This window comes from Pholcus phalangioides, unplaced genomic scaffold, assembly GCF_987345545.1.
Source record: "Pholcus phalangioides strain wild (caught in Gottingen) unplaced genomic scaffold, Ppha-v1.0 ptg000004l_1, whole genome shotgun sequence".
NCBI lineage: Eukaryota > Metazoa > Arthropoda > Arachnida > Araneae > Pholcidae > Pholcus > Pholcus phalangioides.
In genome coordinates this window covers 21,666,045-21,689,021 of record NW_028301597.1, presented here as the reverse complement: position 1 = coordinate 21,689,021, position 22,977 = coordinate 21,666,045, and the positions used below count along the sequence as shown (strand labels likewise).

Below are 22,977 nucleotides of genomic sequence, written 5' to 3'. Positions count from 1 at the left end.
GTTTTATGATGTTATATGAATAAAGAACAGTTGTTCCCATAAGAAATGCAGTTTTATTATTCTTCCTGTTACAGCTACGACGGAACACCTGCGTTCACTTTCGCAGCAAATTGAATTTCGGGGGCGCGAGAACAAGATATATATATTTATATTTATTTAAAAACCCTTTTCACATCCATCTCTCTCTCTCTCTCTCTCTCCTCACAAGGAGAACGACTTTTCATTTTGGTTTTTGGTCCAATCCTTCTGGTCTATTCACTTTTTCGATCATCCCCAATAGTACAAATATTGAATCTACCGAATAGCAACGCGGCGGATTCAAAAAAACCCTTTCCAGTTCACGATGCTCTTATTATATGAGGAATGTTTCCACGGTGATATTCAGATCGAACAGAGCAGTGTTTTCTTCCCATATACAATATGTTGTTTATTCTAAAATATAAAGGACCATGGATTCTGGGATTAGACTACTCTACTTCCCATATAATCCCGGGATCGAAAAAATACTCGGGGAACGGTGATCATTCTAGCGTACGGATACATAGCAACTAACCTCCGAGAAACAGGCCTAAAACGGCATAAATTACACTTCGCTCATAGTTCGAAAAACAGATGGCAGATGGTAGCAATATCACTAACATTGCACAGAAATAAACTTCACATTAGGTTCACAACACCACACTCTAGCATGTACCAATTCGTTAGAAGTTCCACAGAGCAATATAGTCTATACGAGTTGCATGTGTGGTTTAGTAATAGTAGCAACTAACCTCCTCCAAAAAATAATGTTTTCTTTAATCCTCAAATTTATTCACTACAAATGATTTTTGATGTATATGAAATTTAAACCAACATTGGGTTCAAGCAATGCCGGACTTGGACATCAGAGAGCCCCGTGGGTATGAAAAGGAGGTGCATGCTTTGATTAGTTCTTGAAATCTTTTGAATGTTGTCGAACGACGGTCCTCGCTGAGTGTAGGCTCGGCTGATAGCCTCTTTATCATATCTATGCTGATTCGGATACATTAGTGCACTTAGCAAATGACTTTAATAGGGTAAATAGAAAATACCTGATTAAATGAATACTTTAAATTTGATTAGTTAACCACTTTGACTAATGATGGTACTTCAAAACACCCCACTTTCTTTCAACCCCCGTAACACCCCTTACATACGTTGTTCGGGGTTGGTATAAAAGCTGTCTAACTACTTTACGATTACCGAATTTGGAAACTGAGAAAGGAGGACGCTTGCTTGTGCACCGTTGGTAAGGTCTCTTTCTTAATTTCGACAACAGACGGCGCCACTTTACTAAGAAAAACTCCGCTACCACAATAATTTTTCACCAACAGAACCGATAAAAAAAGAAAAAAAAACAAATAACGATCCGACTTCCCTCGCATTGCTCACATAGTCAGGTCAGTTTTATTGCTTTGTCTGAAGCAAGGCGAGAGGTTTTCTTTTTCAAACCTAGGAAAGGTTTTTTTTTCTCTTTTGGAAGCGTTGTTTTTTTGCTAGAAGTGATTTCACCACAGTAATCAGCATTAATTATTGTTTGCATCATATGTGACACCCCCCTCCTCCATTCCAGTTCAGTATACGGCACAAACCTAACTCTTGATGAACAAAAACCTTACGTCTGGTACCCCTACCACATGGCAGCACAAGTGGATGGTACGACAACTAATACTTCAAATATGTTAATAAATAAAACTCAGTTGAATGTTTTACCTTTGCAAAAGTATCATTGCGCAAAAGTGTGATGCAGTAAAACACAGCACCCCACAAAGTGTTCCCCTAACAAATTTATAATACAAATTATGGTTTTCTGTGTTGTAAAATAAATAAACATTCAAGGAACGGTACTGTTCAACATATTTGACTTGGTGTTTTCTATTTTTATTGTAATCGTATAGTGCTGACGGCTCTTCAAATTACAAGGTTAATTGATGCATTAATTAATTATTTCGGTTAATTAATTATTTGTTGGTTAATTCATTATTTTTTTCGGTTTTGACTTTAATTAGAACTAAAATGACCTACCAAAAATTTACTTTGAAATTGTTTCTTTTTTCATAATGCGGTAGATAAAGGGTTAATCAATATAAGTATGCTAAATGTTTAAATTTTGAGACCCCGGGCAAATTTCCCATTCCTACATGCGAAAGTCGTTCCCTGAATTCCACAGTAAGAATCTTCTTTTTAATTGAGACTAATATTCTTATGTTATATCAATTATAATTGTGTCCATAAAATCAAGTTCTTCGTCTCTCATATTTATAATCTTCATAAAATAATTATAGAGAGGTGAAATGAATAGTGCAGAATAATATTCCTCACGAGAAAGGAATCAAAAACATCATTCTAAAAAATTCAAGCACCAAAACGCGAAAGAAACTCAAGAAAGGAAAAATAAATTACTTTTTTCACGTTAAATTTTGAAGAATTGCTCATGTTTTTACAAGAAATCCCGGAAGAAATTTAACTTATCTAACCGGAATGAGTTTCTGAAATCTTTCAGGAATTTTAGTAACCTTGTGGAAGAAATTCTCGAGATATTTCTGGTGGTTTTTGTTTCTTAATACCTCGCACACAGATAAAATTTCAAAGCTGAAACAGATACGAACACTACATTTTTGAATGTCACCAACCACACAGATATTTCGAATATGTACAATTCAAACGCACAAAAAAAAAGAAGAAAAAAATAGAAGAAAAAACGCAATATAACGCAAATGAAAAATGCCAGAGCAATTTATTCCGCCCGTTCAGGGAGCCAACAGCGATGATCATTGTCTACAAGGAGTTCGTTCGAGATTCATTCTGTTATTGTCTCCTCGGGGAAAAAGGAATGGCTTGGAAATTTTTTCATCTGCACTTCAATGAAATCGAATGAATCTCTTTCTTTTACGAAAATCCGTCTCTTTTTTTTTCTGTCTGTGTAAGAAAAGTTTGATCAATTCTCCTTGCTTTTTATGTACGGAAAATACTTTTCTTACGCCATGTTATACATTCTTATACCTTCCTTAATAGAAGAGAGAAGAAATTTCTGAATCAGAAGAAATTGAAGCGTTCTTCTTTTTGAGAACAGAACGTAATATGACTTTTTTTTTCCCCCACTGCTTTCTAATCTCGTTATTTCCGTATGTTACGAGTCTTCTTACATAATAAAATGAGAAATTCCGTGATCTTGAAACGATGATTCAATGAGATTCCCGATGCGTTCAATTGAATCAATGATACGTTGGATTTGTTTATTACTTTTCTGATGCGAAGGGATACTTACAAAATTGCGTTTTTACTATGTCAATGTATTATAACTATAAGTGAAATTTATTTCACGCTATGATGTTGCCATCTACATTAACATTAGGAAATTGGAGGTTAAAAATTGACTAATAGTGAGTGAATTTATTTTTTAGTTATGAGTCTGTTCCTGCGAAACCTTTGAAATGCGAAGATGGGCACTTACTCACGCCACCAAAGGTTTGAAAACTATTTTTCTCCGTACAACCTGAGATAGATATGCTCAACCCGTGCCCGCGGGCAAAATGTGGTCCACGAAGTCATCTGTTGTGGATTCACATTTACAGAATACTTAAGTGACCCATAGTGCAGTTCCACATCACTCAAGTGGCTTGCACAATGTTCCCAGGCCATTTAAGTGGCACGTGGCATATTTATAGATAACTTGCGTAATCTTCGGGCGGTTCCAAATCACTCATGTAAGTGACCCGTGACAAGCTTTCACATCAATGACGTAGTCATGCGATATCACGGTGGTGGTGCCCCTGTGCGATCGTGTATGCACAAACGATAAAATTTGCGGATCAGGCCGCAATCTTTCCCATGCGATATGTCCAGGTTATTTTCGAAAATAAGGTAAGATCGTGTGGGCATCATGGTGGTCTCGCATTGGTTCCGGGTTTTCACTCCTCATTTCGTATGATGCCACCACCGTATAAGTTTTCGACTTCTGGGATAAAAAGCGCTGTGATTCTAATGCACACCGCTTCTGGAGAAGTCTTTTGGTGTATATGTTTCTATATTTTGGTTCCAGCAGCTGAAGATTTTCTTTAAAGTTAAAAAACGAAGTTCAGCCAACAAATTAATCAACACATATATTTTTTAATTCTTTAAGAAAACACAATACTATACAAAAAACAGGGAGAAAAATTGTCAAGAAGCCGACCTGACACTCACAAAACCTTAACATCGAGAATGTTACCATCTAGAATTCGGTCATGCCTACCAAACTCCATCGATGTTTCGGGGATTTTGTGATATCTGATGATGGCACTTGATTCTAATCCCTTGAGATACTGGAATGTCATATTAAAAAAAAAAACTATTCATGTGCAAGCCAGCTATTATCGCTTGACAATAGTCAACATTCCCACTGTCTCTTCAAGAATTGAACATAATGACGTGATATCACAGCACAATTCCTCGTAAAAATTACTCTCAGGTACTTCTAACGAAGAATGGACACAGAAAAGTCATTTTTTTTCTTCTTCCTATTTTTGGGTCTCCCAACTATACATATGAGATACGTGACGATATTTTATGTGACTTTTGTCTCTCCGAATGACTAAGAGACCTTGGGACCAGAAATTGCTGTTGAAACTTGTTTCCGAATGACTGAAATTTTTTCAAGCGGAAAAATGTTGACGAGTCCATGAAACCATGGAATTGAGCTGTAATATAATAGTTGAGTCTAACAATTGGTCCATCTGAACAATTAGTCGACTAAATTGCTTTGATAATACAAAATTCTATGCGAAAAATATCTTTGGCTGCTCTTATGGTGGAGTGAAGAGGTACGACTTCCAAGAATTGCGACTAAAAATGAAGTTCTGTTCATTCGTTATAGTATTAGAACGAAATGATCTCAAAAGCTTGATAGTTTTAATGCAGATAAGAGATGACGGGAGACAAGGTTGAGCTTGAATCCAGATCCGTGCAGGAAACTCATAAATTCAATCACTTGATGCATAAGTTCTAAGATGGCCAAGGACAAAGATGGCCATAGTAAAAAATATATACGATGTCAGTAAGAATTCTCTCGTACCATCCAAGCAAATACACGCGCAATTTCGCGTTTGTAGAAATATCCTCCTTTTGTACTCGTAATGTTAGACTTGAGGGATTTTAGGTTTGCATACATAATCAGGAAAGCCGCAAAACTATTTGATTTTCATGCAAATGAACGTAAACTTGATCAGAAGACTAGATACCTACTGGTGGCACTGCCTAATCTCTGGATAGTTCAAAGAGAGCGATCTATTTCCCGACACATTTTCGCGTCCTTTTCTAAAGGTTTTGACCCACTTTTTGCTACTGTTCGGAAAGTAAATGCAGATGCACTTAAATTCTCTTGCAGTCCTTAGTCACCAGCTGTCTGCTTCTGTATTCAGAAGACACTTATTTAACACACACAAAAAGCACTTCTTAGAAACAAACCTCACGCTATGTTCATAATAAGTACACGCACATTCCAACATGTGCTCATTTGTCAGAAATACCATAGAGGAATTTGGACGAGGTACACGTAATTTTTAACCAGCTCTTCTACTCTTGCTTAGACAACAGTGCGACAGTATTCCGACCGGCTCCTCTATAACTATTCTGTTTTTAAGAGGGGGGGGGGATGAGTTCATTTGTTCTGAGGTGGAGAAGGCATTTAATTTACTCGTTGGTGTTAACGACACGGCCTAGCCCCGTTTCACGGTGTCGTGGCAGTGCTGTTGTCACTATTAAAAAAAATCAACCCATGTCTTAAAAGAGGAAAATGTAAATTTCAACCATAAATTTGGACTTTCCAAATTCAGCATCGCATGCACTGTGGTCGTAAATTTTCTGGGTGTTCTAAATTTTTGAAACAAACGCATAAGCGGACGTGTCAAAAGCAGCTTTTGGGACTCTTGTTCGCTGAAAATCTACGAATCATCAATTTACACGTCTCTCTCTCTCTGTTTTTTGACAATAAAGCATAATTCTTTTATTCAAAGTAAAAAACATGTTACATGCAGCGAAAGGTTCGAGACTCCCTGTTCAGTACACGTGCGTCTTATGTAACCGCATGATTGTGAAGGATCTATAATTCAATTAAATTTTATTCATGAATACAGAAAATACAGAACAATATAAGCGGGATAAAAATTTCTAAGAAGCCGAGACATGGCTCTTACTAGCAATCACGTTTTTACAATCACTTACTAGCAATCACGGGGGAACTTGAAAATGACAAAAAATACTTAGTGGTGGCAATTGCGATGCAGCAGCAATAGTTTAATCGGAAAAAATCATTTGATCTGTTTTCCCTTCATTTTATTCAGACATTTTGTTGAATTTAACTTAATTATTTAATTAAACAAGACAAAATAAAAATCTCTTGAGATTGAATTCAAATCTGAAAATTATTCGCAATATATATATGTCACATTTCAACCAGTTCCATAATCAGTTAGAATCCTCTTATGTTACGATGATTTCAAAACTAATATCTATGGAGCAATGATTAATTTAAAATACGTTGCAGGTATGCGAAATATAGTTTTGAGAAATAAAAAGAATTTCTTCGGCAATATTTATTCGCTCCGCTAGACGATCTCTCTCAAGGGAAATCCCGATCGGGATTTTCAAGAGAGAGAACTTTGTTACGAAAGTTACTTAAAAGCTTCGTTACAAGCTTATTTCTGTAAGGGAATTTTAAACAATTTCCCATTAAAGCCAGCTCACCTTGAAACACGTGTCAAGAAAAAATTTAAATATTCAGTGATCAGATTTTTGGGAAATAAACTTGAAGGAGTTACGATACATTCGGGAAAAATTTTCGTGGAGAGTAAGTTACGAATCTCTAGCAGCGTTATCTCGATGTTTGGAATACCCGAGATTTACTGTCGCACAAAAGAAAACACAATTCTATGCGATGAAAGGAACGTATCGTGTGTTCGGTAGAATTGGTAATGTGCTTTAGTGTTTGATTGAACGCATACTATATGTAATCAGTTTCACTGTAACGTGCCGAGAATTTTCATTACATTTCATAAAAATGGATTGGAAACGCCGAATTTTATGAGCAAAAAATGATGAAATGTAAAATTTTTATAGAAAACATTTACATTTTCGTGAATGTACGTGCTATTCTCACGAAAATGCACGGAAGTATTGCACGAAGTTAGTGTAATATTTCGTTGCTGTTACAAGTCATTTGCTGTTTTTTCTGGTATAGACTTGATCAGAAACATTTTTTTATATGTAATTTTTTTCTGTCCCATAAATACATTCGTAAATTTTTACTTGAAAAAGAATTTCACTAACATAAGGGCATATATGACTGAAATTTCAGAGTGATTCATTCAGTATTTTTCTAGAAATTTGAGAAAATGTCTAGACTAAGTGGACACGGACTTTCGGCTATTTAGTATATAATTCTTCCACCGAATTCTAACAGGAAAAAAAAATGTAATTTCAGACTTCTGAAATATGCTGCATTCGGGATTCAGATCATTTTGCGTGTTCATAAACCGGGATTAATTTGTAAGCCGAACTATTTTTTGTTGTTTTTAAACCGAATTGTTCGCAAACCGAGACGTTTAGAAATCTAGGGTTGACTGTATATCCAAAAAGTAACACGGGGAAAAAACTAAAGAGTAAAAAATCTTACTGAAAATATTTGAAGTCTCGGCGACGCTCCTCAATATCTAACACGTTACTTATGTTTTTCCCGTAGAGCCACGCAAACACATGAAAAATACAGTCAACGAACAGGTAAACAAACATTTTTCACAATCATTTATACATCACACATGCTCGATCCATGGCACGTGGGCCGAATGGGGCCCTCGATGTCATCCGATGTGGCCCCCGACATCAAACCTAATTTTGTAAAAACGAACTAAGCGGCACGTAAACAGATCGCTTGACCCGGTGTGCAATTTCACTCTATTTCAGTCGCCAGTGAACACAGTTCTAGATCACTTCAGCGGTACGCGGTGCATTCATAGATCACTTAAGTGACCCTCAGCACATTCCCAAATCACTTTAGTGATCCGCGGCACATTCCCAAATTACTTGAGTTATCTGCGGCCACATTCCCAAATCATTTAAGTTAGTCGCGGCACACAGGCACTGTGGCGCATTTGTAGATCACTCAAGGGAGCCGTGGCCCAGCTGCAAATCACTCAAGCGGAGCGCGGCAAATTTACAGGTAACATAAGTGACTGGCGGCGCTGTTTCAAATCATTTCATTAATAGTAAGGGGCCCGCATTCTAAAAACAGTGAAAACTTGATGTTATTGATCTAATAAAATCAAAATCAGCCTGATTTGAAGACAAACCTGGCAGAAAGAAATAATATTTGAAAATCCCAGAAGCTTCGCTTAGAAAAGTGTAGACGTTGAGCGAAGTACAAGGACCACTTTGTGGAATAAAAAAAAAAGCACGTAAGATTTCAAAGTATTGCATAAGAATGTAAATGGAAAAATGATGTTTGCCGAGCTTTTCTGGTATTGCGTCATCCCGAGAAGTGGCGGGGAAGAAATGTAGAAAATGTGTACGTGAAATATTTTTGAAAAGGAAGGAAATCTCTTTACAGATACAGCGGTGTGTCTTGACGGCGAAAAAAATATGTACAATACTGTACTTCTTAGCTGAAAAAGATTCGAAAGAGCTTAAATTGAGTAAAACACGGGGGAGAGAGAGAGAGAGAGAGAAAGTCATTCTCTAAAAATACAGAACTTAGTATTTCTTGTGAAAGAAAAAAAAATGTGTTGGTAGTGGAAATATTATCGATTTTTTAAGTATGAAGAAAATATGGAAAAAGAGAGAGAGAAAAAACCAACCATGCATTTATATTTACAAATAAGAACCTTTTAGAGGGCACACATTCCACACTCACCATTGCCATATCATTTCCTCACGATTTCACATTCCTATAAACACGTGAAATCTACAACACACAACTCGTAAGGCAAATGTAACCCTGCCATGAATGGATTTTTTTTAAAATTTGTTTATTCGAAAAAAAATCACGCATGATATAGCCTACAGTCCAAAATACTAACGACTGAAGTACGAGTAGATTTCTGTAATGAAATATAAACATAGCAGCATTATGATCGCATGACTATTATGACTGACTATTACTAGACAGAACGAAACGATGATCCTCTCCGCTAATTATATGAAGTACAGATGACTGGATACCGGGGAATTCCCCCGCAGAGGAATGTGACTTTTCTTTTCAATTATCTTCGCTTGGTATCCAGTCATTTGTACTTCGTTTAATTAACGAAGAGGTTCATCGTTTCGTTCTATGTCGCCACCTGGAGGCTAATTTCGTTACGAGCTGTTGCTGAGTTAGAAGGCTGTCTATTGAAGAAGACGGATAACTGTGTAGCCAGGCCATAAGGGCCCTACACGCAATGCAATGAATATCTGAGGAACTGTTGAGAATTGACATTACAACGAAACGGATGCGCCGAAAAGGCCAGTGTCGTGAAGCATCCAGATGTCTGCAAATATGTTTTGTGTGTAACTATTTATTGTTTTGACTTACAATGAAGCTCCGGAAGGAGCGAGATGGTTCTGGGGGCGGGAAAATTCGGTCGTGGGTAGTGATGTGGGTTTTTGGGTGATCGGGTGGTGGCTGTTGTGGGACTTGGCTGAGGATGTTTAGTTGGGGCTGGGGGCGCGAACGTCCTGGTGGTGCCGGGCGGAGATGCTGGGCTAGGGTTGGAAATGTGAAGGAGGCAGGGTGACGACAGAGTTGGTGAGGGGTGTCCTGGGGGGGGGGGCTTCGCTTGGCTGATACACCAGTAGGTTTTCCAGATACGTCCGCGGTCTTATGATCACTGTGCTTAAATTTCAAAAGCGATAGAGCCTGGACGTGCTTGGTTCATTCTGTATTCTGTCTATTGCGCAGTCCCGTTGAGCCCAAAGGAACACATTGTTCTTAGGAAAGAACATGTCTGTCCTCTGTAGCTTATAATGGTAGAGCACGTGACCGGAAAGTGCGAAGTTCCCCAGCAGCACACCGATATAGAACGACGTAGAAATGGCATACATTTGTCGACTTAGTTTGACGTAGAGAAATTTGGAATATTTCAAAAGAGACTAATTACCGTACAAGATATTCTCCTTCGAAACGAAATGCTGTAAAAATGAGAGTAAAACTATTTTAGAGAGTAAAATTTTCTGCGTTTATTGAGTGAATACATTTTTACTATATCATTCGATATCGGACATGAAAAAAATAAATAATAATTTCTGACCTCTTTTCCGATGTTCGATATTCATTCGGCGTTCCGACGTTGGACCGGTATCGATACGATATCCTAACGATATCGTTGTGCTACTAGGGTTGGTGGTCCGTTTCCCCACAGTGGAGAGAATGTGAGTTTTCAATTATCTTCGTTTGGTATCTAGTCATCTGTACTTTGTATTACTAGGTAACGCAAGGAAAATTTGATGGAGATTGACTCATTTCGTGGTAATTCGGGGCTTTGATCAATGCAGTTCAGATTGAATACGAACAATTATGTTTTGCGAAGTACAGATGACTGGATACCAAGCGAAGATAATTGGAAAGAAAAGTCATATTCTCCTCTGCGGGTAACGAACCACCAACTTCGCACTTTCCGGGAGCATGCTTTACCATTAAGCTACAGAGGACCGACATTTCCTTTCCTAAGAATTCTATGTTCCTTTGGGCTGAACGGGTCCGCGCAATAGACAGACTCCTAACTCAGCAACAACCCACACAACGAAATTAGCCCATTCTAGATAGCGACATAAAACGAAACGATGAACCTCACCGCTAATCATACGAAGTACAGATGATTGGATACCAAGCGAAGATAATTGGAAAGAAAAGTCACATTCTCTTTCTGTCGGGAACAGATAGCTTTACGAACGTTTCGGACGCAGAAGAGATTAAAAAAGGTTTCTATGAAATAAAAAATAATTTTAATAAATTTCTTTTTTATTAAGAGAATTCTATGTCTTGCTTTCTATCGACAAAAAATTTCAACCAAATTTTTTTCCTGTACCAAAACAAAAAAAACTACCCCCTTGTGGGAATAATCAATAATAATTTTAATTTAAATAATAATAATTTAATTTAAATAATAATAATTTAATTTAAATAATAATAATTTAATTTAAATAATAATAATTTAATTTAATAATAATAATTTTCGCAAATCGATATTAGAATATGAAAATCCATCAATTTTTATGAATTTTCAACGAATTTATGGGGCACCCTTATACATCATTACAGACCGTAGCATAGATTGTTCTTGGAGCTTTACACCCAATATCATTTTAGTTCAAAATTTTTTAATCCTTTGAGAACGAAACCCTTCGTGTTTCAGAGCGATTGTAAACATCCAGTTTTTAGTCGTTTTTATTGTATTATTAGATTTTATATTTGCCGTGCAACGTTATTTTCTTGTTCATTCATTTTGCGGTAAAGGTAGCTGTATGTGTGTGTGTATGTGTTTTCTTTTTCAAATTTTCCATTCACATGAAAAATGCAGTCCAATATAATTTTTAATTTTCGTTTCCATATATCACGGAATTTCAATTTGAGAGGGGAAAAAAAACTACTAGTTTTTTATTTGTGTCTATTCTCAAAAGAAAAGTTTTTTCTAATTTCAATACCAATGAATAGAACAATATTCTTCCAACATCCCTCCTCTGTGATACGTGTGTTTCCCCCATTATACTGAAGAATGCAGTAATTTCTGTATTTTTGTCAAATATAAAATTAATGAGTATATGAATCTCAAAAAACACATAAACCTCAAAATATTCTTAAAAATGAAATTTCTTTGTTCCCTAAACATTTATTATTTTTATTATATGTGTATATATATTTTTTGTGAGATAAATTCTGTTATTATTCAACGAAAACCAAAATGTAAATTACTTCGGAATATATTATTATCGAATATATTTGAAAAAAAATTAAATGAGATTATTTCTCATAATACTCGGTTTTTTGAAAATATACGTGAATAGAATGTATTTAATTGGGAGATATCCATTGTGAAATACTTTGATAATAAACTTGTAAAGTATGATTATTTCAAGAAACGTTGCCTCAAGAGATGAATAATGGCGACCGAATTTGTGTATAGGTTGGTTAGTTATGATATCCTGTATTTAAAAATGGATATTTATTTGATGGCGATAGATAGGCAGCTATTCAAGATTGGTCATTAAAATAATATCCTGATGTAGAATTAAAAAATAATAATTTTTGTAAACTATAATGAATACAAAATGTTTTTGAGAACCATTTTCGGGAGAATAGAATAGTCATTAATTTTCTCTCAAATATAGGGTATTATTTATTTCTTCTGAAAGTAAATCTTGATTTTCAATGTATCAAGTATGTATGATGGTGTTAAAGAGCAGAATTTCAAAAAATGTGTTTCCCTATCTTTTATTTTTTGAAAAATCTCTCATGAAATAAAGAGATTTTAAACTTTTGTTAAGTTTATGACGGTAAACAACTGAAAACACATACGAAAAAGAAATTCAATTCAATTATAAAGATACTAAGTAATGGCACGTGGCTTTGTAATAATATTATGGAAACAACTAAAGAGAGGAAAAATAAAGAGATTACTTTCACGTGCTTTTAATTCATCTTCACGATATGGGGAGCATATTCATAATTAATAATAATTGCAATGAGTAAATTAAATTTTATATCTTCTCGATATTAAAGTCAAACATAAGAGATTTTTTTTAGACACAAAACTGGCAAAATGGATCAAAGATGTAACTTCTAATGGAAGAAATTAAGAAATATCGAACACAAAAATACACTATTTTTTTATATGAACAAAATAAATTTATTTCTATGTTTTTTTGTGTTTAACCTCTCTAAAACAATATTTTCCTCATGATGATGGCCACTAGAAATTTTATATTTATCTAAATAATTTATAGAAATTAGATGAAGTCGTGAAATATAATCTACCATCGACATTTGATAAATTTAAAATCAACGAGTAATTTTAATTTTATTTGAATTTTTGTTCGTAAAGAGGGAATAATAAATCATGTATATAACTAAAATAACTGTACAAATTATTAAAATATGATCCTTCTATTTCCTCAATATAATGATGGAAAAATATCATATAAATGGATATGAAAAATAATGTCTTTCATTACATCATTCATGCACTTATACAGGGAGGATTCAAATTGTATGTCCGTTGGACGAACTCTGTAATCGTTGACGTTAAGAGTATTACAAAAAGTTTTCAAAATGACATGCAGTGTCTTTAAATGATGTAATTTTTTTTGAGGGATCGTACACATAAAATAAATACAGTTCCCTGCAGCTAAAAACACAATCAGGAAGCTATTGCCCTGTCTCTCCAAAAGCCGACAAAAAAAAATTTCGTTTTAGTTTGTCGGAAAAGTAGCGTTGTTAGCAAGTTAATGATGTTTTTTTCCAAATTTTACCTGCACTTTCTGAATTCAAATATATCAGTGAATATTGCACTTAAAAATGCTGAATTTTTATTGTTAGCCCCAGGAGAGACAGGGCAATAACTTTTTAACTGGGTTTTTGAGCACAGGGTGTTTGTATAAAAAGTTTTTTTTTTCATTTTAATAACTATACAACCGCTTGTAACATGGACGATGCATCAGAGTGCTACATGTTACTTAGATACTTTTTCTAATTGGAAGTATGCGTCTAGGATCAATGATTCGCCATGATTTACGGTTCGAGCAGTTAGCTATGTACCCCGTATAAATGCAGCATCAAAAATGATTATATCCGGAGTTTTAATGCCATTGATTTAATTATTTTGGATGAAAGCAACATTGAAGTTATTCATAAATTAGCATATAATAGTTTTATATTTTGTACAGTATTTTTAGTTATAGAGTTTTTTAATGAGCTGTTATAGAGTAACACATACTAAAGAAAATTCACATCTGTACTTTACGAAAGGAATTGTTTACGAAATATAACCTTATATATATAACGGCAATTTAAAAATCCTGATATAACTGGGAAAAGATCTTGCTGTATGGCGCAGGATGATCCCGTGATCGATTCAGGGAGTGTGAGTCCAAACGGCAAGATATATGTGCAGGATGAGTAAAAAGTTCATCTCGTATTTTATAAATTAATAGAAAATCAATCATGTTTGACATAAAATTGCTCCATTTGCCCAAAAATGCTTATCATGGTGTAGTGCTGTTGTTTTTGATAAATTGATAAGTACTTTAAAGTTTCACTCATAGATGACGCTGTATAATATCAACATAACACACAGTGCTCAACATAAAACATAATGTGACAGGAACGGTTCGTAAACAATGTTTACTACGTTTTGCGTCACCTAAAAGTACCATATTTGAAAAACTTCGCATCTCAAGCTACATCTGAGATACTTCCTAAAGATAATTTCCTAAATATCTGCTAACTTCGGTAGGTCATACCTGATTTTCACAATATTTTCAACATTATATACTTTTATCATCACACGTATAAAATCATCATCACTCTTCTTACTTTATATATAACCTATGATAATATCACACCTGGTAAGAACATAAGCCTCCCCTAGCGTTTAAGTTGATTTTCCTAGATCCATTGTATTTCTTTAGATAAAAAGAGCATTAGAATATCTCTAAAGTATTTTCTATTATACCCTATTAAAGTCATTTGTTTAGCGCACTGATGCACTTTTTTAACTGAAGGGCTATCAGCTAAGCCTACATTCAAGCAAGGACCCTAGTTCCATCATTCAAGGTTTTAAGGCATTTGAAAGTCTTGATCACTTTCGTGACTCCTAGAATGCCGTTATCGGAAAAAGCAAGATTTTGTATTCAGTTGTACAATGCGACTAGCTAAAAACAAGCATGCAAAAATGCGAAACTGCTCAATTCTGGATCCCGAAAAATTAGATTTACAAATGTCTTCGTCACCATTCACTATTCATGTCGATTTTTTTGTATTGCGTGGATTTTTTATGATACAATGCCATCTGGGAGAAAAACTTTCAACTATTATTTCTCTAAATTCTCCAAAAGAAAAAAAATCTCTCAGCCACAATGACACGTGTTTTAGTGAAAATCGCACTTTTTTATGAAAATTTTGGGAATTTTCATTTATATTCAGGATGTCTTATGAACTATTCGCCCACCCTGTACATCATGCTATCTATGACATCCAATTCTTCCAAGGGTATTCTCATAATTCCTTTGGATGTTCGACGGCGATGAGATACATCTTTAGATAAAATTTGCATGTATTATGTTAATTTTGTGCTCTTTTGTGAACGCAACGTCTCTTTGTGAATGCATCCAGAATCTATTCAGAACTACGTTTTGGACGAGCATTAATTCCGCAGTTTGAAATATCGAAATTCAGTTCAGAATTTCATTGGATGAAACCGAATAATCTGAATACACTCAAGTTAGTATGAGTATACCCCCCCCCCTCCACTTGTAAGTCTATAAATAATTTATTTTTTAAATAAATAATACACAAAACACTCTCGGAGGAGAAAAAAAAAATTAAATTTTCAATTTCTTGTTGAACTTTTCAATTTTTTTTCTTCCATAACTGTTACGAAAATTGAAAAAAAAAGGAAAATTTCACGTGCAAGACGGGAAAAATCATATTAATCACAAACTATATAATAGCGTATCATTTGAAAAAATATATATAACATTTTTTCCTCTACCTGAACGCATGGATAAACTTTTCTTTCAGCTTCTCTATTAAATGCTGAGTTATTTTCACGCAACACGTATTACATATTAGAAAAATATGGAGGCAAAAATAAAATGCTTAAAGTTAAGTTACAGAAAAAAAATGGAGAAAACACCTAATTTTTGATATTTTTTCAAAAAATATTTTATGAAATTTTTTTAAGTGAAAAGTAGAAGAGGAAAAATATTTCCAGACTAGATTCCAGTGAATGATCACATCTGAAATAATTCACTTCCGAGCAGAAAATGAAAAAAAATTGAGTCTCCGGAAAAAAATATCTTGATATTCTTTTGAAAAATGAAATCCAATTTTTTAATATGAGGGAAAAAATGAATGTGTTTTTGGAGATATGACCGTAGATTTTCTCTTCATAATGTGCTCTTCGAAGTGTGCGTGTGGAACTGGGAGTATTAACTACGATAATATTTCTAAATATTAGCATTGAAGGGGCTATCAGCTAAGCCTACATTCACGCAAGGACCCTAGTTCCATCATTCAAGGTTGAAAGTCTCGATCACTTTCGTGACTCCCAGAATGGCGTTATCGGAAAAGGCAAGATTTTGTATTTAGTTGTACAATGCGACTAGCTAAAAGCAAGCATGCAAAAATGCGAAACTGCTGAATTCTGGATCCCGAAAAATTAGATTTACAAATGTTTTCGTCACCATTCACTATTCATGTCGATTTTTTTGTATTACGTGGATTTTTTTATGACAGCCATCTGCGAGAAAAACTTTCAACTCTTATTTCTCTAAATTCTCCAAAAGAAAAAGTCTTCACGACACATGATAACGTATTTTAGTGAAAATTTCACTTTTTTTATGAAAATTTGGTGAATTTTTATTGATGTTCAGGATGTCTCATGAACTATTCGCCCACCCTGTACATCATGCTATCTATGACATCCAATTCTTCCAAGGGTATTCTCATAATTCCTTTGGATGTTCGACGGCGATGAGCTACATCTTTATATGCTGCTAATATTTCTAAATATTAGCAGTTTAATTAGCAGCTAATTTCAAAAAATGAGCTTTTCTTGAATTGGAGACTTTCGAAGGGGAAAAAGCCCTTGGTTGGTAAGAGTTAGTTTTCAACTTTACGTTTTCCCCCAGCGCCAGTGGTTGTTATCATCAGAAGGTACGTATGGAAGTTGCACTACTGGATATCGAATTAAAGGATTCGTTTCGAGTTAGAAATCCAAGACTTTTCAATGGCTGACAGATGATATATAGCAGGATGTGTATTTATGTTTTTCTAGCTTGTTAGGTGGTGCTTCTTGCCCTGATTGGTTATCTGCTGTGATGTAGTATATACGGCTCTGACTATGAAGTTCGGAAGTTCGAATCCCGTTCAACTCGCTCAAGTTACTTTTGTTCCAGACTCTACCACGAAGCTGGGCTCGAAGAGATCTCGGCAACGGGATAAGTCTGGTGGCAGAGTTTTGGCGTTCATTCATTCATTGCCTCGATTGGTTGCTATGAATTTAAACTGATGTCTCATGAGCGTTCCTGTCACTAATTTCTCCATCAATCTGCAATGTTTTTAATTAAAATTCAATCACCAGTTCACAGAATGATTGGATTTTTTTAAATGATGGCAATTAATTTGTGATAATTGATTATTGCTTATCAGCTCTACGATTCTTGCATGTTAGCTTAATCTAAAAGACATTCTGAATGATTGTGTTGAACCTCCGTTAACGTATTCGAACCGAAACCTGTCGAAACGGCTCACTGGTTGATATTTCCACATCACGAGTACATTTTACAAAACAAACTCAAATATTTAAACCGAATAAGTATTTTCCTTCAGATTTATTATAACTGTGTACGTATCTTAAAGGAATGTGTCAACCCACGAGCTTACCTTTCTAAAGCATCTGGTTTCTTTACCCTGCCGGTAACTGGCTGCTCTCTTGAGAGATGGATGGTCCAGAGAAAAGTCGAACGAAGGACTGCTGTCAGGAGGAGACACGGCCCTGCCATGACGATCGACCCACATGTGGTGGTTCACAAGGAGAAAAGCTCTAGGAAGGAGGTTTTTGACAGAGAAGGGATGCTTCTCTGCACCGGATCACTTACAGCAGTGGTGGCTCACGCTAAGAATACAAAAAAAAAAAAAAAAAATACAATGAGAAACTTCAGACTTATAAATTATTGGAAAAAAGTTTGTTTCTAAGACAAAAAAAGGAGCTTTCATGCATATTCGTATACACAAACTATAGATCAGTTACCAAACATTTCTGCTCTTTCGTTAGAGAAGTATGTGAAATGTACCTCTACACACATTTGATTCATATTTTTGGATACATACATACATTAATTCAAATCATAGTTTTCCAATCCTTTTGTTCCATCACTCCCTTCTGCAGAAATTTTCTCCTCCTTAACCCCCTTCCAACTCAAGCGAACCCATAGGATCCTATGTTATACCCGTATCATCGGATCATTCCATCGGACGCCAGGGGGTGGTATTGTCCACTTTGGGAAACACTGATATTATACATATTCAAATGGTGTGAAAAACACACTTCAGCTTCCTCAACAGATGAAGCAAATTCAAGTACTGTGTGCAATATTATTAGTTTTTTTTCACCCACAGGCATACATATTTGCGTAGACTCTCTTTATAAAGGGGTCCGAGTTTTTGACAATTTATTTTTCCCTCTCGTTCTCCCATCGCCCCCTTATGTCCATTCGTAGCCCACAATCGCGGCTGAAGCTGATATCGCCCCCCTGAATAGTCCCATCGCCCACTTTGGGAAACACTGATTTAAATTATCATACATGTTAAATACACATACAAGGCCACAACAGTCAAAATGCCCAACGAGATAGCTAAGAAAAAGATGCTCGTAAAAAATATGAATGTCATATATTTATACATTTATAAAATACAGTAACCCAGTTAAAAATGCAATTACAAAAACTAGAAACAATATACTGTATATACATGATAAAAATATTATAAAATGCTCATAAAATATATTTATGCTTGTCTTATTCTAAGTGTGGATAGCTTAGAATAAGATTACCATGAGGGTGCTTGACCATTTTAAGATTGTCAGGTACCCTCAACAACGGTTCTCTAGTGAACATATCATTAAAAATAATATTTAACAACTGATTTACCGTATGCAGTCAGATACGGGAGGGGGGGGGGGGTGATCGCCCCCCCCCTCTTTCAGTGAAAAAATGCTTGCAGTACCAACAAAATTTTACAAATATCTAAAATACTTATTTTTTGCATATTTTTCAAGCGCTAAGAAAAAATTTATTGTTTAATATTACACGAACACCTTGCGAACATCATAAACTTGCATGACATCAATATAATTGAATGCAAATTAATTCAAAATGAATTAAACTCTATTCAGTTCATCAAAATTTGATGCACTGAATAGTTAATGAGACTGAATTTAATGAGACAAAAGATTGAAATTTTATTTTGACATGCACTTATAAAAAATTCAAATTTTTTGCAAAAACCACAAAAAATTGTTATTTTTTTTCATAAATCAAATATTTATGAATGTATCTGAAATATTTTGCCTTATTTGAAGATGTGAACAGTTTTCTTTATTGCGAGTTAATTTTTTGTTGAATTACGTTGATATCATGCAATTTCATCATGCACGCAAAATGTGGATATATTATTGAGCAATACATTTCTCTTGATGTTTGAAAATTTCCAAAAAAAATATATGTATATAAGAGGAATGTATGAAAGTGTATTAGTATAGCATATACAATGAACACGTGTTCCAAATTTAAATAAATCAGTTGCTATATATAAAAAAAACATTTTTAATAATATTTCTACTAACAACATCACACGCTTAAAAAAGTACGATAGGCATAGTGGAATGATTCAAGAAGTTATCCATAATTAGATTAAGACAACCATAACCTTCTTTTGTAGGCAGTGTGTTACAGTCAACGCTGCTTATTAAAATCACGAATAATATTATAAGTCGGGTATTGTTATCACTTTTCAAAGAACGTAACGAACCAATATCATGTGGGAAAAAATTCGTGTTTCTTTTTCGTTGTCGTTGAAATTTTTTTGCTTATTTTGTGAGACTAATTTTTTATCCAAACTTATTTTTCCCTGTAAGTTATCGCTATCAGGCTGCAAGACTATGTTGGAGGCTAGAAAGGTGTTCGCTCCTCCCTCCCTCGTTGACAAACGTTTCCGTACCCAGTAGTCCAACGGTTCTTAACCTAGGGGTCGCGACACAAACTTGGGCCGCAGGGGATTCCGAGATGGGTTGTTCAAACCCACCAACAGCCAGGGGCTCTTGAGCGATGAGTTACGATTCAAACTTGATCCGCAGGAACTTCCGAGAGGGTCTGTATAAACCCACTTACAGTTAGGATTTTTTGAGCCATCGGGCGCAACCCATACCTGATTCATGGGGGTTTCCGAGGGATTCTTGAGCCATGGGTTGAGATCCATACTTGATTCGCAGGGGTTTCCGAAAAGGCGGCCGTAAAAATTCATTTGCATTCAGGGATTCTTGCACTATAGGTCACGGCCCAGACTTGATTCGCAGGAACTTCCGAGATGGGCCGTACATATATACTTATACAGCCAAGGATTCTCGAGTGTGGATCGTGACTATCGCAGTCCTTGCTTATGGCTTCCTTGCTGAGTCACGCAAATCCATCTACAGTCCTGTTATAAATGCACTTATTGCGTCACTGCTTTCACTAACTTTTAAAAACAAACAGTCTCATGGTTCGCGAAGCTGATGTTGTTGCTGATTTTTGTTCGCGGCTGAGAAAAAGATACTAAACCTTGCCTTAGTCAATCCTATTGCAATGGACTTCCTATAGTAAAGACGAATGTGTATGGCAAAAAATAAAGCCCCTTTATTCAGTTCTTGATCAGTTTCGTTCAGTTGACCAGATTCAAATTTCTTTTTTTCACGAGAGGCTTTCTCAAGGAATCCATGCAACGTATTGTACATTAAAAATATGCAATTCGTGATTCAGTTTCATTCTAAAGCCTCAAAATGTCTGAATAAAAGAAATGCAGTGCCAAATTTAAAAAAAAAGAAAAGCAGAGTGATTTAACATCTTGCAAACAATTAAACAGGAAAGAAATATAGAGTTATCACGTTTCTCAATACATGCATTCGTTTACTATACGTCCCATTTGACGAAACGGGGTGTATGGTCACTGTACTTGCAAACGGGACTTTTCGTCTATAATTATCATTTGGTTAATTTTATCAGAAATCCTGAGTCTCAGAGGCGATCATGTTAAGTGGCGTGGAATGTATATGGTATTAATTATTCGTTTTTTTCTTCGTGATGTATGCTTTTATATTGCCGTTGCTGTATTTTGTTTGTATTTGACATTCATATCTTTTACCGGCATTTTTTTTTTCAGCCACTTCATTGGTCAATTTGACTGTCGTTGTGGCCTTTGTGTTTGTATTTATATAATACAGTGATCGTTTTTGACCACATTAAAAAGTTTCAGACCCCTTATCTTCATCAAAGGCGATTAAAAAAGATATATCCATTCACAAAATAAACTTATTTTACTGAAATCCTATCAGGTAAATTACGTAGGAACGGACTTTTAGAGCTGATTTAAATTATCACTTTTGGTGTCATAAAAACGCGTAGATCGAATACATCAAAGGAGCACTAAGAATGACTACTTATATGCGCGTTTACCGTAGTTTCATGCTCATAATTGTAAGTAAAAGCAAACTCGTCTCTTACACTAAGATAGCTCATGAAATATTCAAACAAAGCGACATTTCATCAACTATTCACGAACGGGGAAAAAAATCAAAAGAAAAAAAAGTTACATCGGTAACGGAGATCATTGTGAAATCTAAATAGCTCTAAAACAACTAACCTTCACTCACATGCATGGGATTACTTTTAAAACGAGAGTTAGAGCTTCTGAATAATCGATGGCGTTTTTTATTTATTTATTTACGATGGAAAACTTGACGTCTTTGCAGTCTATTTAATCTTAGTAAACATTATTCGGGTATCTGCTGATCACCATCGATGAAGTCGATGAGTATAAGAGAAAAGTTTTGGGTATCCCCCCAGTCGAGCTAAACTCATTACCTACAATTTTGGAACAACTAATGAAAATCTCCTCATTAAAATAAATACTCCCGTTATTTCGTAAACTTTAAATTTCAAAATATTTTGTTCCGTGAAAATTTCAAAATCAGGAAGTTTTGTTTCTCAAGTGTGTATTATATGGAAATGTCAAGTAATTGCGCACGCACACACACCGTAATTAGTTTTTTTTCTTATTTTGAAATCAGTACACAGGTTGATTATAATTAAAGTTCCCGTACTCTGAGTAGTTTTTCTCAAAGATTGCTTATCCGAATACAGCCAAATTTTTAAGATATCTAAATGAGACCATGTGAGAGAGATTTATATGAAATAAAATAAAGTTCGATTTTCGACCACCAAGTCAAAAAGTGGCGCTTTTTTATTGAGTTTTTCTTTTTTCCCTCATGCACCATCTATACACACACACACATATATACAGGCTGTTCTGCTAATGGACCGACAAACTCAGAGGGTTGTTAGTAGACATCAAGAGGAACAAAAAATTGCAATGGAACATGGTGTCGCAAACCACGTTGATAGGGTGGAAATCGCGAAAAACGCATGCAGGTTTCTACGACGTCACGCTGGAACGACAAAAAGAACAATAATAACTACAAAAAGATTCATTTGATTAATTATTACAAGAGTTGCTGGAAGTGGCTGCCGCTGACGTCATTGCTCGGTCTACAACGACCTAAAAACGATTTCCAGACGCGCTCGAAGATACCAGGTATGTTTTTGATGTCATCCGCAGCGCGTGATCCTACCCCAGCGCATGCGTTTCGCGACGCCGCTTGCGTCAGATACATGGTCAGTGAACCCACGAACGCATTCAGCGATTCAACTGACACCAACCTTCCGTCTCCTCTGGACTCAAAGCCTGAGTGTGTTTTTCGCGATTTTCACCCTCTCAACGTGGTTTGCGACACGACACCATGTCCCATTGTAATTTTTGTTCCTCTTGATGCCTACTAGCAACCCTCTGAGTTTTTCGGTCCATTAGCAGAACACCCTGTATATATACATACATACCAAGTTTCGATGGAATACCTCCACCAGAACGGGCGCTTCATAAGTCGGAATAGTGTCAGTATTGCTGCATATGTCTGAGCAGTG

General features: G+C 35.4%; 1 protein-coding gene across 1 annotated transcript in view; it reads right to left on the bottom strand.

Moving 5' to 3' along the window:
* The window catches only part of dysc (whirlin protein dyschronic), a 237,101-nt gene that overhangs the window by 159,245 nt on the left and 54,879 nt on the right, over nucleotides 1–22,977 (bottom strand). Inside the window, exon 2 of the mRNA XM_089231819.1 lies at nucleotides 17,630–17,861. Coding sequence (XP_089087945.1) covers nucleotides 17,630–17,764 — 135 coding nt within the window. The 5' untranslated portion in view covers nucleotides 17,765–17,861. The remainder of the gene's footprint in view (nucleotides 1–17,629; nucleotides 17,862–22,977) is intronic.